At 54.8% G+C, this 14934-nt stretch overlaps 1 protein-coding gene across 5 annotated transcripts in view; it reads left to right on the top strand.

Moving 5' to 3' along the window:
* Nucleotides 1–1813: 1813 nt before the first annotated feature.
* BCAS4 (breast carcinoma amplified sequence 4) overlaps nucleotides 1814–14934 on the top strand; it is a 61153-nt gene continuing 48032 nt past the window's right edge. The window contains exon 1 of one of the 5 annotated variants that reach the window (XM_047853894.1): nucleotides 1814–2404. In XM_047853894.1, the coding sequence (XP_047709850.1) occupies nucleotides 2225–2404 (180 nt within the window). In that variant the 5' untranslated portion in view covers nucleotides 1814–2224. The remainder of the gene's footprint in view (nucleotides 2405–14934) is intronic. The other 4 variants (XM_047853893.1, XM_047853896.1, XM_047853895.1 and 1 more) reach the window with 4 other exon arrangements.

Here is a 14934-nt window from a genome sequence, read left to right as displayed (position 1 = left end):
CCGGGGACAGGGCATTGGGACATAGCCAAGCGCCACTGAGAGGCTAGGAGATTTTTACACCTTCAATCCCCTTTGTTGAAAACCATTGATTTGGCCTCCCATGGGGGGATCCTGGGTAAATGCCTGCGGCAAGGCGGAGCCCCTAAATGGGGGTCATTCTCCGACTTTGGTGTGCATCAGAATCCACTTCACAGCTGTCACAATGCAGATGTTTAGCCCCCCAAAGATTCCGATTCAGCAAGTTGGGGGAGGGCTCCAGGCATCTGTATTTGTAGCACAATGTTTCTAAGGCATAATCACACATTTAGGGAGAAAAAAAAAAAAAAAGACTGAAAACAAAGTGACTGTTGGTTACCCAACTCAGCCCAGGGTATGGATCCTTCCCCAGACGCCCCATCTCCCGGGAAAGCCGGGGCGGGGGGGGGGGGGGGGGTGGGGGAGGTGCTGGGTAATCTGCATTTTTAGATAACATCCCAGCCTTTTTTGTTTATTCCTTTTACTTTTGATGAGTCATTTTGGGCATTCAATAGGTTTAAGTGTTACAACAAACATCAGCAGAAGAAATAAAACACTACAAATACCATGAAACCCTGTTTATAACCCTCCTGGGTTGGCCATCTCAATCCCCCTGTAACTACTTTCCTGAATGTGGCCTGCCCGGTCCCCATGCACAGTTTTATACTCTTGCTCCGTATGTCTGTATCCATACACAGTACAGAGTGTGGTTTTGCATGTTTTTAAAACTTTATGGTAATGGCAGTGTGCCCTAAGTGTGCCTTCTGCAACTTGTCTTTTTTTCTTTTTCTTTTTTTTTTTTCTTCTTCTTAGCATTATGTTTGTGCATCTCATTCATCAGGGGAATTCTGCTGTGCCCAGGTCTCTTCCGCTAGTCCGAAGCCAGTTCTCGGCTTTTCAGAGGGAGGGCCCCCAGCCAGCCCGCCTGCAGCAGTGAGGGTCTGAGCTTGGTTCCTGCGTGTCTGTGTGATGAACTGAAGGGCTCTGAGCGCCGGGGAAATCAGGACAGTAATGAATAGCCAAGTTCAGGTTCTGCGGGTTCCTATCCAATCCCGTAACTAACCACCTGTGGCCCGAATCTTTGCCAAGATTTTTCCAGAATGCGACTCTGACCTGCAGGTCTGAATGTTTGGGCAGGGGTGTGGAGCAATGAGCGGCGGGCAGGTGTGGAAGTGACGGATTACCCCAAAGACAGATCGAGGACATGTTATGCCCCCTACCCAGGTGGTCACGTAAACTATACATTTAGATTCCACGGGGCCGGGAGGGGGGCGAAGGACGAGGGACGTTGCGTATATTTATTTACACCCCTAAGCCCAGCTTGATTTTGTTAAACGAATGTGACATTAAAAAAAAAAAAAGACGTCATAGGAAAAATTATATTTCTAGACTTCCCTGGACCTCTTCCCCATTTTTAGGATTTTCCTTATTAGCATTGTTTTGGGAGGATGCACCCCGCCCTCTTCGGCCTCTAGAGGGTCTCAACAAGCCTCCCAGGGGTGTGTGTATTGGGGGGGGGGGCGGGCAAACGGTGAGCTTAAGAATTCCCTGGGGAGTTTATTCTACAAGCTGCCCCAGCGAGGAAAAGGACCGCTACAACCGGCTTCTCTAATTTCCAGATCTCTCCGCCGGGCGCAAACAAGATGCTGGCATTAGGACGGCCCTGGGGGCGGGGACTTTGCTCTTTAAAGGAAAGGACCCCGTTCTCTATCCTGGATGCTGGAAACACCCCGGGAGCTTTAAAAAACTACTGATGCCCAAGCCCCACCCCCAGGGATTCCGGCTGGATCCGCCGGGGTGAGGCCTGGCTTCCGGGCTTTTGAAAGCTCCCCAGGGCATTCTAAAGTGCCGTGGGGGCTGGGAGACACGGCTCCGCCCGGATTCCAATGAAAAGGGGTGGTCTACACGGGCGGTTCTCAAACTCCGCTGTCTGTAGGAATCCCCAGGCGAACTTCAAAAAGTGCTGGTGCTCAGGTCCCAACCTGAGGGACCGTGTGCTGGGCCGGACTTTGGAAGTTTGAAGAGTCCCAGGTGATGACAATATGCAAGCGAGGTTGAGAATCTCTGCTTTACCAGGTGGTGCGAGGGCCGGGCGCAGTGAGCGCCGCGCGCCACTGGGTGGCGCTGCCCCCTCGGTCCGGTGCTCGGGGAGGCGCGGGCCGCGTCCGGGTGCGCACCTGCCCCGCCTCCTCCAGGCGGGCCGCGGGGCATGCAGCCGGTCGGGGGCGGGGCTCCGAGGCCGGGACCCGGCCACCGGCTCTCGGGCAGCCTCCGCCAGCTGGACCCCGCCGCTCTCCTGATGCTGCTCCTGGACGCCGACCGGCCGGAGCCCGTGCGCAGCGGGGCGCGCGAGCTCGCGCTCTTCCTGACCCCCGAGCCCGCGGCCGAGGTAGGGAGCGGGGGCTGGAGGTAGGGGAGGTGGGTCGGGGGAGGGGCGGCGGTCAACGCCCTGGCACCCCGGGGGAGGAGGGTGGGTGCGGCCTCCGGCGCGCGGGGACCCGAACCCGAACCCTCGGCGTCCCCGCAGCATCCTCGCGCGCCCAACGCAAGGGCCCGAGGCTCCCCGCCTTGCGGCGAGATGACTGCCTGGCGCCACCCAGAGATGCGCGGCAGGTCTGGCCTCTCCCTCTTTCAGCCACAAGGCCCCCCGGGGGTCCAGAGTCGCCTCGCATCCGGACCCGGGCCTCCAGCATCGGCCGGGCTCTGGGGAGGCCGCCCCCCCCGCCCCCGGTCCTGCCCCCGGCCGAGCGCTCGGCCCGCTGCGCTCAGAGCCGGGTGCCAGTGGCCCGGGAGGAGGCGGGCAGCCTGCGTCTGTGCGGGGAAGTACCAGGCCTCCTCGGTCCTGCTGTTGCTAAGAGGGAAAATACCTCGTCTCTATCTGTACTTTCTATTTTAAAAGCACAGAATAAAAAGTAGATCTGAAACTAGGCCCTTCATCTTCCAGCCGAAGCCAGTCTGTTAACAGTGCCGTGAAAGTTATTTACCCAAGTGCACCAGGAGTTATTTAAGGGTTGAATTCAACTCATACTCTTTTTAAATCTCAGAAGCAGGACAGAAATACATCAAATACAGAGGGAGCACCCCTCTTCCTGCTCTCTGCGCCCCGACTCCGGGTCCCCGAGATAACCATCACTAGACATGTGGTGTTGTACCTCACCCCAACCAAACGCTTAGAAAATGCATTTACAAGTGCGGGTGTGCATGTATCAATAATACTATGTATTCGTTTTTACAAAACTCTGCTTGACGTAGTAATACCGTTCTCCAAGTGGCTTTTTCCCCCCCCACTCAAAATAGCATGGACAAGTGGGGAGTGACTGCTGGTGATAAAGTACAGGGCTTTTTGGGGTGACGAAAATGTTCTGGAATTAGTGGTGGTGGCTGCCCAACTTTGAATATACTGAAAACCACAGACCTGTGTGTTCATAGAGGGTGACTTTTATGGTGTATGACTTACATCTCAATTTTACAAAATCGCATGGACATATTTTCATGTCTGAATGTATCCGTAAGAGCCGTCCAATAGAAATATAATCTGAGCCACAAATATGAGCCACTCCTGTAATTTTAAATATTCTGGGAGCCACAAAAAAAAAAAAAAAAGGAAAAAGAAACAGGTGAAAGTAGTCTCAATATATTTAAAGTAACAGTTCCTCCAAAATATCAATCATTCCAACATGTAAACAATGACCATGTAAAAATCTTAGTGAGATTTTTACATTCTTTTTTTTTTTTTTTTTGGTACTAGGTTTTCAAAATCAGGCTTTTATATTGAACTTACAACATATCTCAGTTGGGACCGGCCACGTTGTGAGTGTTCAATAGTCATATGAGGCCGGTGGCCTCCATGTTGGAGACTATGCTCCATCGTTCTTTGGCTTCCCCGTACCCCACAACTAAATGATAATTACTCCTATTTCCTGGGCCCATGCTATGTGCTAGCAGCGTGCCGGACCCTGTTCACAGACTGTGTCGTTGCTCCTGGCAGTGACCCAGGGCTAGGAGGTTGTTTGGTTAATTAAAAAAAATTTTTTTTATTTTTGAGACAGAGACCAAGCACAAGTGGGAGAGGGGCAGAGAGAGAGGGAGACACAGAATGTGAAGCAGACTCCAGGCTCCGAGCTGTCAGCACAGAGCCCGACACGGGGCTCGAACTCCCGAGCTGTGAGGTCACAGCCTGAGCCGAAGTCGGATGCTCAGCCGTTGGAGGCACCCAGGCGTCCCTTGTTTGGTTGATTTTATAGCTGGGAAAACTGAGGCCCACACGGGATAAGTGACGTCCCGTGGAGGTACCGTAACTTATGAACCGTGCCCCCAGGAATGGGCATTTGGGTTGTCTCTAGGTTTTCAGTGGTGTAAGAAGCCTGAGCGTCGTCCTCGTTCCTTCTCTCCCTTGCTCTCAGCAGAGAGATGTCGTGCCCAGCGGCTAGACCTCAGCTTCATTTTGTCTCTATTAGGGACAGCCTTCGAGAGAAACTGCATGCGTTAACTTCATTTTCTCACTCAGGGCTCTCTTTAACTCAGACACGGGCTGGCTCACGCTCATTTGTAAGGGATGTAATGAACAGCCCAACTCCCTGCAGCTCTGCACGGCAATAAACCCACTCAGAGTGCTTGCTGAACTTTATTTACCAGAAGCAGCAGAAACTGCCGGAGCACATTCACTTGCAGCTCCCTGCGCTGAGGCTGTTTGCAGATGGGCCAGTGAGCAACCTGGAAAAGGGAGGTCTGGTTTGGGAACAGGACTGGACGGCGGGGCCCAGGAGCGGGGGAGAGCAGTGAAACACGCAGGGGCCCTGCCTTCAGGACACTGGCAGACAACAGACACATAACACACAACCCCTCTAGATGGGGTGGTGAGGTAGAGGGTATCTGCGTGAGTCGGGGAGACGAGGGGTGGGGAAGGTCTCTCTGATGAAGCTGGGACCTGTGAATGTGCAGGGAAGAGGAAGCACAGGGACGTGACTCTGTTGGGAGTGCAGTCAGGGAGGGCTTCCTTGAGGCAGCGACATTTTAGGCTGAGCCCTGAAGTGTGAATAGGAGTTGGCCAGGCAAAGCGGAGAAAAGCATCCCAGGCAGAGGGAACAAAACTTGCAAAGGCCCTGGGGTGGAATGAAGCAGGGTGCGCCTCGGACAGAAGAGCAGGTGGAGGGGGAGCAGAGGGAGGTGCAGCCGGCGAGGAGGGCGGAAGCCGAGCCCGGCACCGTGCTCTGTCTGCCGGGATCAAGGAGCTGCTACAGGGCGGAGGCGTGTTGACGCTGGTTGGCAGGTGAGTGTTTTACTGTTTCCGGCGCCTTCGGGTATTCTGTTCAGCCAGGTTTTTTGTGTCTTACTTTCTTTTTCTGGTTTGAACTTCCTCTTCGGGGGAGGTGTCAGGGTGGCCTCCAGAAGCTGCTCCAAGATGGCAGGGAGAGGTGTTTGCCTCTTGGGTGCCCTCTGGCTCATGAGGGGAGGGAGCTCAGGGCCCTCTCGAAAGGCTGGGTGCCGATAGCCACCCACGGGTGACTTCCTGGCCAGGCTCTTTCAGAATCCTGTTTGGAACCTGTGCTGGGACACAGGATGGGCTTGGCCCACAGATGAGGTTCATGGCCTAGATGGAAGGAAGTCAAGCCAGCACTTTCTCATGCCCAGGGGCTTTGCTTGAGTGAGCAGAGGATGACAGGGGACAAAACATGTGGGTCTTTTAACCACAGGTGGATTAGATCAGGGTTTGCAAACTCGAGGCCCAGGGGTCGAATCCAACACTGATGTGATTGGATCAGTCCACATGGGGTTGTTTAAATAGAGAATTTTCATGAAAAATTCTGAGTTTCTTGTTTATTTAAAACATCAATCTGTTCTTTTTTTTTTTTAACGTTTTTTTATTTATTTTTGAGACAGAGACAGAGCATGAGCGGGGGCGGGGCAGAGAGAGAGGGAGACACAGAATGGGAAGCAGGCTCCAGGCTCTGAGCGATCAGCCCAGAGCCCGACGTGGGGCTCGAACTCACGGACCACGAGATCGTGACCTGAGCTGAAGTCAGACGCTCAACCGACTGAGCCACCCAGGCGCCCCTGTTCTTTTTTTTTAAAGTAAGCTCTACACCCAACATGGGGCTTGAACTCAACGACCGCAAGGTCAAGAATCATATGTTCTACCGACTGAGCCAGTCAGGCACCCCTTAGTCGATAGAGCATGTGACTCTTGACCTTGGGGTCATGAGTTCAAGCCCCACATTGGGCATAGAGCTTACTTTAAAAAATAAAACAAGGGGCACCTGGGTGGCCCAGTTGGTTAAGTGTCTGACTTAGGTCATGCTCTCACAGCTTATGAGTTCGAGCCCCGCATCGGGCTCTGGGCTGACAGCTCGGAGCCTGGAGCCTGCTTCCGGTTCTGTGTCTCCCTCTCTCTCTGCCCTCCCCCACTTGCACACGTTTTCTCTCTCTCTCTCTCTCTCTCTCTCTCTCTCTCTCTCTCAAAAATAAACATTTAGGGGCGCCTGGGTGGTGCAGTCGGTTAAGCGTCCGACTTCGGCCAGGTCACGATCTCGCGGTCCGGGAGTTCGAGCCCCGCGTCGGGCTCTGGGCTGATGGCTCAGAGCCTGGAGCCTGCTTCCGATTCTGTGTCTCCCTCTCTCTCTGCCCCTCCCCCGTTCATGCTCTGTCTCTCTCTGTCCCAAAAATAAATAAACGTTGAAAAAAAATTAAAAAAAAAAAACATTTAAAAATAAAAATATTAGCTGATCTGGTAAATCTAGGTCCATGTTTCCGAGTTTGGGCCCCACTTGTCATAGTCTCCACTCCTCCCTATTTAAAACAAAATTTTTGTAAATGATTATTTATGTATTTTGAGAGTGGGGGGAGAATACCAAGCAGGCTCTGCTGTTAGCACAGAGCCCGATGCAGGGCTCAATCCTGTGACCTTGGGCTCGACCCCACAGTCTTGGGATCGTGAGCTGAGCTGAAATCAAGAGTCGGACATTCAACTGACTGAGCCACCCAGGTGCCCGCCCCTCCCCACTCCTCCCTGTATTCCTGTACTGAAGCCAGCATCCGTTACCCTTTACCTTTGTGCTTGGACTTTTGATTTTGCTGCCGTCGTATGAGGAGGAAGCAGAACAGCTTCTCCCAGCCATGTGTTTCGACTAAAGAAAACCATAAACTAGCCAAAGATGCCTTGAGTTTCTTGAAAAACGTACAAGAGGCTGCTTCTTTGTGAGAGCAGTGGATACTCTGTTATGTCCAACCTGCATGCACCGCGTGTCCCGTCCTCGTGAGCTGCTGGCTTGCTTTCGGCTTTCAGGTTTGGGATGTTCAGATGCCCTGTCTCCAGAGGTAGTTCTGTATTCGTTTACTCCTCGGATCCTTATGGCGAAGCTGCTGTGTGCCAGGCACTGTGCTGGGTCCCGCGGAGAGGCCTGTGGGGCACAGGGGGTGCCTGCCCTCAAGGACTGTGGGTGCGGTCAGGGAGATGAGCAGACCAGTAACCACCAAGCGGAGCAACTACATGGTGATCAGTGCCGTGAAGGAGACAGCGGGGGGACTGTGACAGAGACGCACGGGGAGGGGTGGAAGGAACTGCCAGGCCAAGTTCCAGCGGCACAGGCATGGCCCGAGGGGGAAACATGAGAAACAGAGAGGTGCTCACGTGGGTGGACCTCAGTGGCCAAGGGCAGGAGTGGGCAGGACTAGACCGGGACCTAGGGCCACGGGGAGGACTCTGGATTTGATTCCGGGGTCCTGGCCACGAGCGGGGGTGAGTTGGCCATGAGCAGAGGAAAGACATGATCCGATTTTCAGACTCACGGCTGCAGGGCTGGAAGGTGCTGGAAGGGCCGCAGGGAGACCACAGACGTGGCTGTCCAAGTGGACGTGGACTGAGCTGGCCACATTCCCTGAATCAGAACCTTCCGGGGTGTGAGGAGCCCAGGCCACGGCGGGAGCGTGTTTCTCGGAAAGAAGTTCCTGCCTTTCTCCCCGCGGAGCTGCCCAGCGGTGGAAGGGAGCCATCCCTGGGTCAGCCCAGAGCCTTGGCTAAAGGTTCCCTCCGCACCAGCCGAGAAGCTTGAAGACAGAGGTTCCCAAAGATTGGGAATGACCTCAGTGCTGTCGCACAGGCTGGTGGGTGGCGATGCTTGTGCCCAGTGGACAGGTCCCGGCTGCGGAGCGAGTCAGCTCTGCACGGGAGACTCACGCGGGAGTGAGGCCAGGTGCACGGAGGTGTGCGTGTGCGTGTAACAGCTTAAAAGGCGAAGACACACGTATTTCACACCTCTGTAAATAGGCGTTGGAGCCCCTGTAAATGAAGTTGGAGCAACCACCAGGGGTTGGGTTGCAGCGAAGGCTGAGAGCTCTGTTGGAGCGCGGGGTCCCCAGACTTTGCCGAAGGTCGGGGTCATCGGGGGATCTTCCAGAAAAGATTCTGATGCCTGCGGCCTCCGCCACCCCTGCCCGCCCCCCCCAGTATTCTAATGTCACTGGTGTGGGTGCCCCCTGCCCACGGGGATTCTAAAAGCTCTCCAGCAGGGTTTTAAGCCCGGAGTGACCTGGATGGATTGGTGTGTTGGAAAATCACTGTGGTTGCTGATTGTAGGGGCACCTGCGAGCAAGGCCCGGGCCTGGGGGCCTGGCCTGGTCAACACTCCCCTGGTGATTCCGATGGCCAACCCGGTAGGGCCCACACAGCTCCTCTCTTTTGTGAATGAATGCCCTGTGTCCAGCCGCAGCCCCCTGAGGGACACTGTCTGTGCTGCCTGCTGCTTTGTCCAGAGGCACTGAGTGACTTCGTACGTATCAGTTAAAGAAACATCCTTTATAGAGGTGCGGACTCCCCTCGTCCTCCTGCTCAGGTTGGGGGTGGGGGGGGAACTGGGCCCTGAAGCCACGAGGTGTGGGGTCGGATCTCGGCCCTGTGCTCGGGGCCCCTTCCTGCCTTGTCTGCTCATCTCCCGCGGTGCTGGACGGTCAGATGAGGTAAGCTGCAGGAAACGCTCGGTGCGGGGTCTGGCCCGTAGTTAGCAGGCTGGGAACGTCAGCTACGATTGCTCACTTCCTCATTCTGCAGATGTTTATGGAGCAGGTACTGGGGGCAGACGTCGTGCCAGGCGCTGGGAGGGAGAACACGTGGGGGACACTTCTGTCCGTGGGGACAGAGCGGGTCGCACACTCACTTCTCTACAGTGTCCGGCTGTGGGGATTTCAGCCTTTCGCCTCCACTTGTGCTGAAGGTCACAGGTTCTCACTCCCCAGCGCGGCCTCCTGTAGGCCGAGAAATCCGGGGTTAACTTCCTGACCTGCGTACGTGAGGCCAGCCCTCGATGGTACTTTTTGGTTTGCAAAACACAGTTGCTGAGCCCGGGGTCCAAAGGAACCACCGGTCCCCGTAACGCTGTCTTGCATTCTGAAATTATCCCTTGGTGCAGGTGTGGTGGAAGTTTGGCCTGTGGGATCTTTTAAAATGAATTGGAGGGGCACCTGGGTGGCTCAGTCGGTTAAGTGTCTGACTTCGGCTCAGGTCATGATCTCGCGGTCTGTGAGTTCAAGCCCCGCGTCGGGCTCTGTGCTGACAGCTCAGAGCCTAGAGCTGGCTTCGGATTCTGTGTCTCCCTCTCTCTCCATCCCTCCCCCATCATGCTCTGTCTCTCTCTCTCTGTGTCAAAAATAAATAAACGTTTAAAAATAAATAAATAAATAAAATAAAATGAATTGGAGTTGGTTTTTCTTTTTCTTTTTCTTTTTCTTTTTGTAAGTTTATTTATTTCTTTTGAGAGAGAGAGAGTATCCCAAGCAGGCTCTGCACTGTTAGCGAAATGTGCCCAGTTTTGCTTTAAAGTAAGTTTTGTGGGGCGCGTGGATGGCTCAGTCAGTTAAGCATCCAACTCTTGGTCTCGGCTCAGGTTGGGATCTCATGGTTCATGGGTTCGAGCCCCACATCGGGCTCCGCATTAATGGTGATGGCACAGAGCCTGCTTGGGATTCTGTCTCTCCTTCCTCTGCCCCTCCCCTGCTTGTGTGCACACACACACACACACACACTCTTTCTTTCTCTCTCAAAATAAATAAATTTAAAAAAATAAAGTAAGTTTTGTTTTAAAAATAAAAAGTGTCGGGGCGCCTGGGTAGCTCAGTCGGTTAAGGGTCTGACTTCAGCTCAGGTCATGATCTCACAGTTCATGGGTTCGAGCCCCACGTCGGGCTCTGTGCTGACAGCTCAGAGCCTGGAGTCTGCTTCGGATTCTGTCTCCCTCTCTCTCTCTGCCCCTCCCCTGCTTACGGTCTGTCCCTCTCTCTCAAAAATAAACTATAAAAAAATTAAAAAATAAAGGTATATGAACATGTCACAAAATCCACAGGTCCCAGTGGCCGTGGGGTGGCACAGAACCCCCTCCTACCCAGCTCTGTTCCTGTCTCTGTCCCCTTCCAGCATGACGGGTCCTTTCCCATCCCCACCTGTTACCTCCCGTTTGTGCATCCTGCTTTTTTCACTCAATATGTCTTGGAGATCTTTCCGTATGAGTACGTAGAGAGCTGCCCGATTATTTTTAGCTGCTAAACAGAATCGCATTGTCTGGATTACAATTCAGGCAGCCATTCTTCTATAGATGGGCATTTGGGTTACGTGGATCCTTTTATTCTCACAAAGTCTGTTGCAGGAGGAATCTCTGTACTGCTTTTGCATTTGTGCCAACATGTCTGTAGGATAAATACCTGGGGGGGGGGGGGTCCTTCCTGGTTTGCAGTTCCCGCCAGCGCCGCCTGGAGAACCCCTTCATCTGCTCCTCCCCAGGCCTCCCCCCCCACCCGCAGCAGGCCCCCGCTCCCTTCCCCCTCGCCCGCCCATTCTGTGCACAGGGTTGAGGCTGCTCTTTCTGCCTCCGGTCAGGCTGGTGGAGGGGCGGACAGCCACCTTGGAAAGACCTTTACTCCGCTGTCATCTGAAGGGGCCCCTGTGACCGCTTTTGGAGAAGAGGTGACATTCCTACTTGCGTGCCCAGGGTGAAGGCAGGCCCCACAGTCCTCGGGCCACTTCATGTTCACCCCCACCGTGTACTCGGGGACCTCGGAGGAAGCCAGGGGGGCGGGGGCAGGCAGCGGCACTTGGTGTCGGCAAAAGGCGAAAAACCCGCCTGGAACTCGGCGGGGCTGCCCGTGGGTGTCCTCTGGCCGGCAGGTAGTTGCCACGTTCTAAAAAGTGGGAGTCTTCTCAAAAAATCCAACGTCTGGCTTCTCTAAAAGTGTTGCTGCGGAAGGTATAGGTCTTCAGTGGCCCTGTCCGTGGCCTGGCTGAGTGGACCTTGTGGTTCCTAGGATTTCCGTGTGTGTGTGTGTGTGTGTGTGTGTGTGTGTGTGTGTAAACAGCATTATTGTGATAGAATTCATATGCCATATACAAGTCATACAATTAAAGTGTACAATTTAATGGCTTAACATTTTTTCAATGTTTATTTATTAGAGAGGGAGAGACAGACTGTGAGTGGGGGAAGAGCATGGAGAGAGGGAGACACAGAATCCCAAGCAGGCTCCAGGCTCCGAGCTGTCAGCACAGAGCCCGACGCGGGGCTCGAACCCACGAACCGCGAGATCATGACCCGAGCCGAAGTTGGACACTCGACTGACTGAGCCGCCCGGGCGCCGCTATATGTGCTTGTTTTAAAGATACAAATAGACCAGAGGTGTGAAGGTCACATTCAGCCTGCAGACGGGTTTGTTTGGCCATCGTAGTGTGTTTTAATCTGGGGCATCAGTCTTGAATTTTCAAACTGGTTTGCGCCAACTCCCGGAGCACTGTCTGTCTTGAACAAAACCGGGTTGGCACGTTTCCACCTGGCTCACTCTGCTGGGGTCAAGTAGCAGCCGCCCTCGTCCGATGGAGAAGGGGCCTCCTGTTGGCCACAGTCCCCACCTCTCCCTGTTGTCTCTCTGGCGGGAAGCTGAGTATTAACTTTCCTTCGTTATCCTGCTTGTGCCGCTGTGGTTCTTAGAGAAAAGTAGAAGGTCTCTTTGAAAAGTGAGAAACGGAAAGTCGACAGCGTGCAGAAAACATATTCCCGTGTGGTGTGTTCGTTTCCTGCCTCGCTTGTGTCCATTCCATTTGAGTGTGGGGACCCTGGTTGGGTCCCAGCTGCCACCGTCTTTTGTATGGGTCTGGCCCCTCACCGAGAGGAACCCAGGGAAATTACTTAGCGGACTCTCCTCCGCTTCCATCTCGAGACAGAGTCTGAGGCTCGTTTTCTCCCGATTTTCAAATGGGAAACCAGGGCACAGAGATGGTCGGAGTGTAGTTAAGACCACACAGCATGACATGCCAGGGTGGGACCGAAGAGTGGTCTGGGCTGCTCTTCTCAGGCTGCAGCTCCTCCAGGAGGGCATATTGCTTCCTCCTTCCCTTGCTCATTTTCCCTCCCCCTTTCTTTTCCTGCAACAAATACGCCCTGGGTACCGTATTGGTCACCAAGTGCCAGGTAACAAACTACCCCAAATCTTAGTGGCTGAAAACAACTACCATATGACGGTGCGGGATGCGTGGTTTTGCGGGTCTGCGGGGCTCGTCTGAGCGCCTCTGCTCCCACGGCACCGGCCGGGCTGAGTCACGGGGCTGCATTCGGCTGGAGGGTTTGCTGCGCTGCAACGTGGCCTCGCTCACGTCGGGCGGTTGGTGCTGGCCGGGGCGCCTCGGTTCTCCTCCACGTGGCCCTTCGTGTCCTATGGCCTCTCCAGCCACGTTGCCTAGACTTCTTCACACGGCTCTTGTCCTCCAAGAGGGTGACTCAGATGCCGCAGGGTCTCTTGAGGCTACAGCCGGATGTCACAAAGAGCGGTTTCCACCCATTCTGTTGGCCAAAGCAAGTCACAGGGCCAGGCCAGATTTGGGGGCCGAGTCCGATTGCCCAAAGGTATGCAGATGGGAGGGAATGGGGGGGGGCATCTCAGAAGCATGAGCACCTGCTATGTGCCAGGCATCGCCCTGGGCCCTGGGGATGCGGCGGTGAGTGAGAGGCACTAAAACCCCCGGAGCTTTCATTCTGGTGGCAGAAGAGGACAGGACAGGTGAGACATGTAAGATGTTAGACAGGGATGGAGGCTGAAGCCAGAAAGAAGTTGGTGCGGGACAGGGAGTGGGGGAGCCTGCAGGGCCAGGGAAGGCCTCGATGAGGAGAGACGTTTGAGCCAAGGCTGGGAGGAGATGCGCGGTGAGCTTTGCCCGTGATGGGAGCAGCGGGCGCAAAGGCCCCGGAGTGACGACGCGGTTGGTGTGGCTGGTGGGGAGCGGGCTGTAGGCGGCGAGGTCGGAGAACAGATGGAGGGTCCAGGTGGCGTAGGGCTAACGAGGCCTCCATTAGGTGTTTGCTGAGGGAGGTGGGGGGCAGGAGAGGAGTCCTGTTTTTTAATTAAGCTGTAATTCACGTAATGTAAAAAAAATTACCATTTTGAAGCGTACATTCAGTGGCTCTTCATAAGTTCACTGTGTTGTGCAAACATCGCCGTGACCTCATTCCAGAGCACTCCCCCCTGCCCCTGCCAAGAAAGAAACCCCATGACCATCAGCACTCTCCTTCTCCCCCCCCCCACCCCCGTGATCTCCTTTCGTTCTCTGTGCGTTTGCTTCTTCCGAACACTGCCCAGAAAAGGAATCACGTAGTACCTGGCCTTTGTGTCTGGCCTCTTTCAATGTTTTCGAGGACCGTCCGTGTTGTAGCAGGTGTCGGGCTGGCATTCCTTTTCAGTACCGCGTAATACTCCGTAGCGTGGATATGGCCCGTCTTGATGGTCCATTCATCACTTGACGGGCCTTGAGTCATTTCCACCTTTTGGCTGTCGTGAATACCTCCCAAGTTTTTGTAAGAACACCATGATTTCCGTTCTCTTGGCTCTCTTGCGGGGTCTTAGGGCAACTCCGCGTGTAACGTTTTGAAAGAGCACCGGACTGGTTTCCGGAGCCGCTGCCCCGTGTCCCACCCCCACCGGCAGTGGGGGAGGGCTGTGGTTCTGACGGGGTCTTTCGGAGGAGGAGACTGAGGGGGGGGCCAAAGAGGAAGCAGGGACCGGGGGGAGGGGACAGCGCCCTGTGCCAGGGCGGTGGCGTGAGGGGTGGACAGAAGCGGTCGGATTTGGGCCACATTCCGGAGGTGGAGCAGAGAGGATTTGCACACACGGTGGACGGGGTGAGCCGAGAAAGGACGACCTCGAGGATGCTCTCAGCTGTTCGGCCTGAGCAACGGGCCAGTGGCGCCTCCGCTGAGTTGGAGAAGACCACGGTGGGGGGTCTGTTTGTGGGGTTTTGCGCCCGTCACTCACGGGTGGAAAGCCAGCCCCACTTTGGGTTTGGGGCCTTGCCCCGCTGGGAGGCTCGAATTGGCATCTTGGGAGACTTAGGTGAGGAAGAAGCAGAGGCCGTGATTCCCACGTGTTATCCATGCCCACCTGCTGTCCCCACCGGCGGTGCCCTGAATGTCACTCTGAGTGAGCCATTTGCTCTTCTTCCCCTGGGAGGGGGACGATTTATGCCCAGGGAGTTGCACAGCATGACGAGGGCATTCATTTTGCTTATGGGCTGGTTAAAAAGGCGTGTGGGCTGCAGCCCGCAGGACTCTCGCTTCTGAGGCCACTTAGGGGATTATCTTGAGAGAAAATTGTCCCGTGAATGATTTGCGGGCGTGGTGGGTTGGCTTATCCTGAGCTCCTTCCTGTTGGTTGGGAACGTCTCGGGGCTCATTCCTCCTTAGCTGGCCAGTCGGCAAATGCTTTCTCTACCCTCTCCTGCGTTGGGGCACTTGCCCTTGGTACCGGGAGGTGGGGGAGAGGGGGTCGAGACCACAGCTGATAGACGGCCGTAAAGGGGACACGCGGCCCCCTCTCCAAAGAGCCTCTTGGTACTTACAGACTTCAGCTCTGGACTCAGAGTGCTCAGGGTCAGATCTGGCTTCAGTACGTATTAGCTAT

Source organism: Prionailurus viverrinus, chromosome A3, assembly GCF_022837055.1.
Source record: "Prionailurus viverrinus isolate Anna chromosome A3, UM_Priviv_1.0, whole genome shotgun sequence".
Taxonomy (NCBI): domain Eukaryota; kingdom Metazoa; phylum Chordata; class Mammalia; order Carnivora; family Felidae; genus Prionailurus; species Prionailurus viverrinus.
Note: the sequence above shows the minus strand (reverse complement) of the source record. Positions and strands in the feature narration are given on the sequence as shown.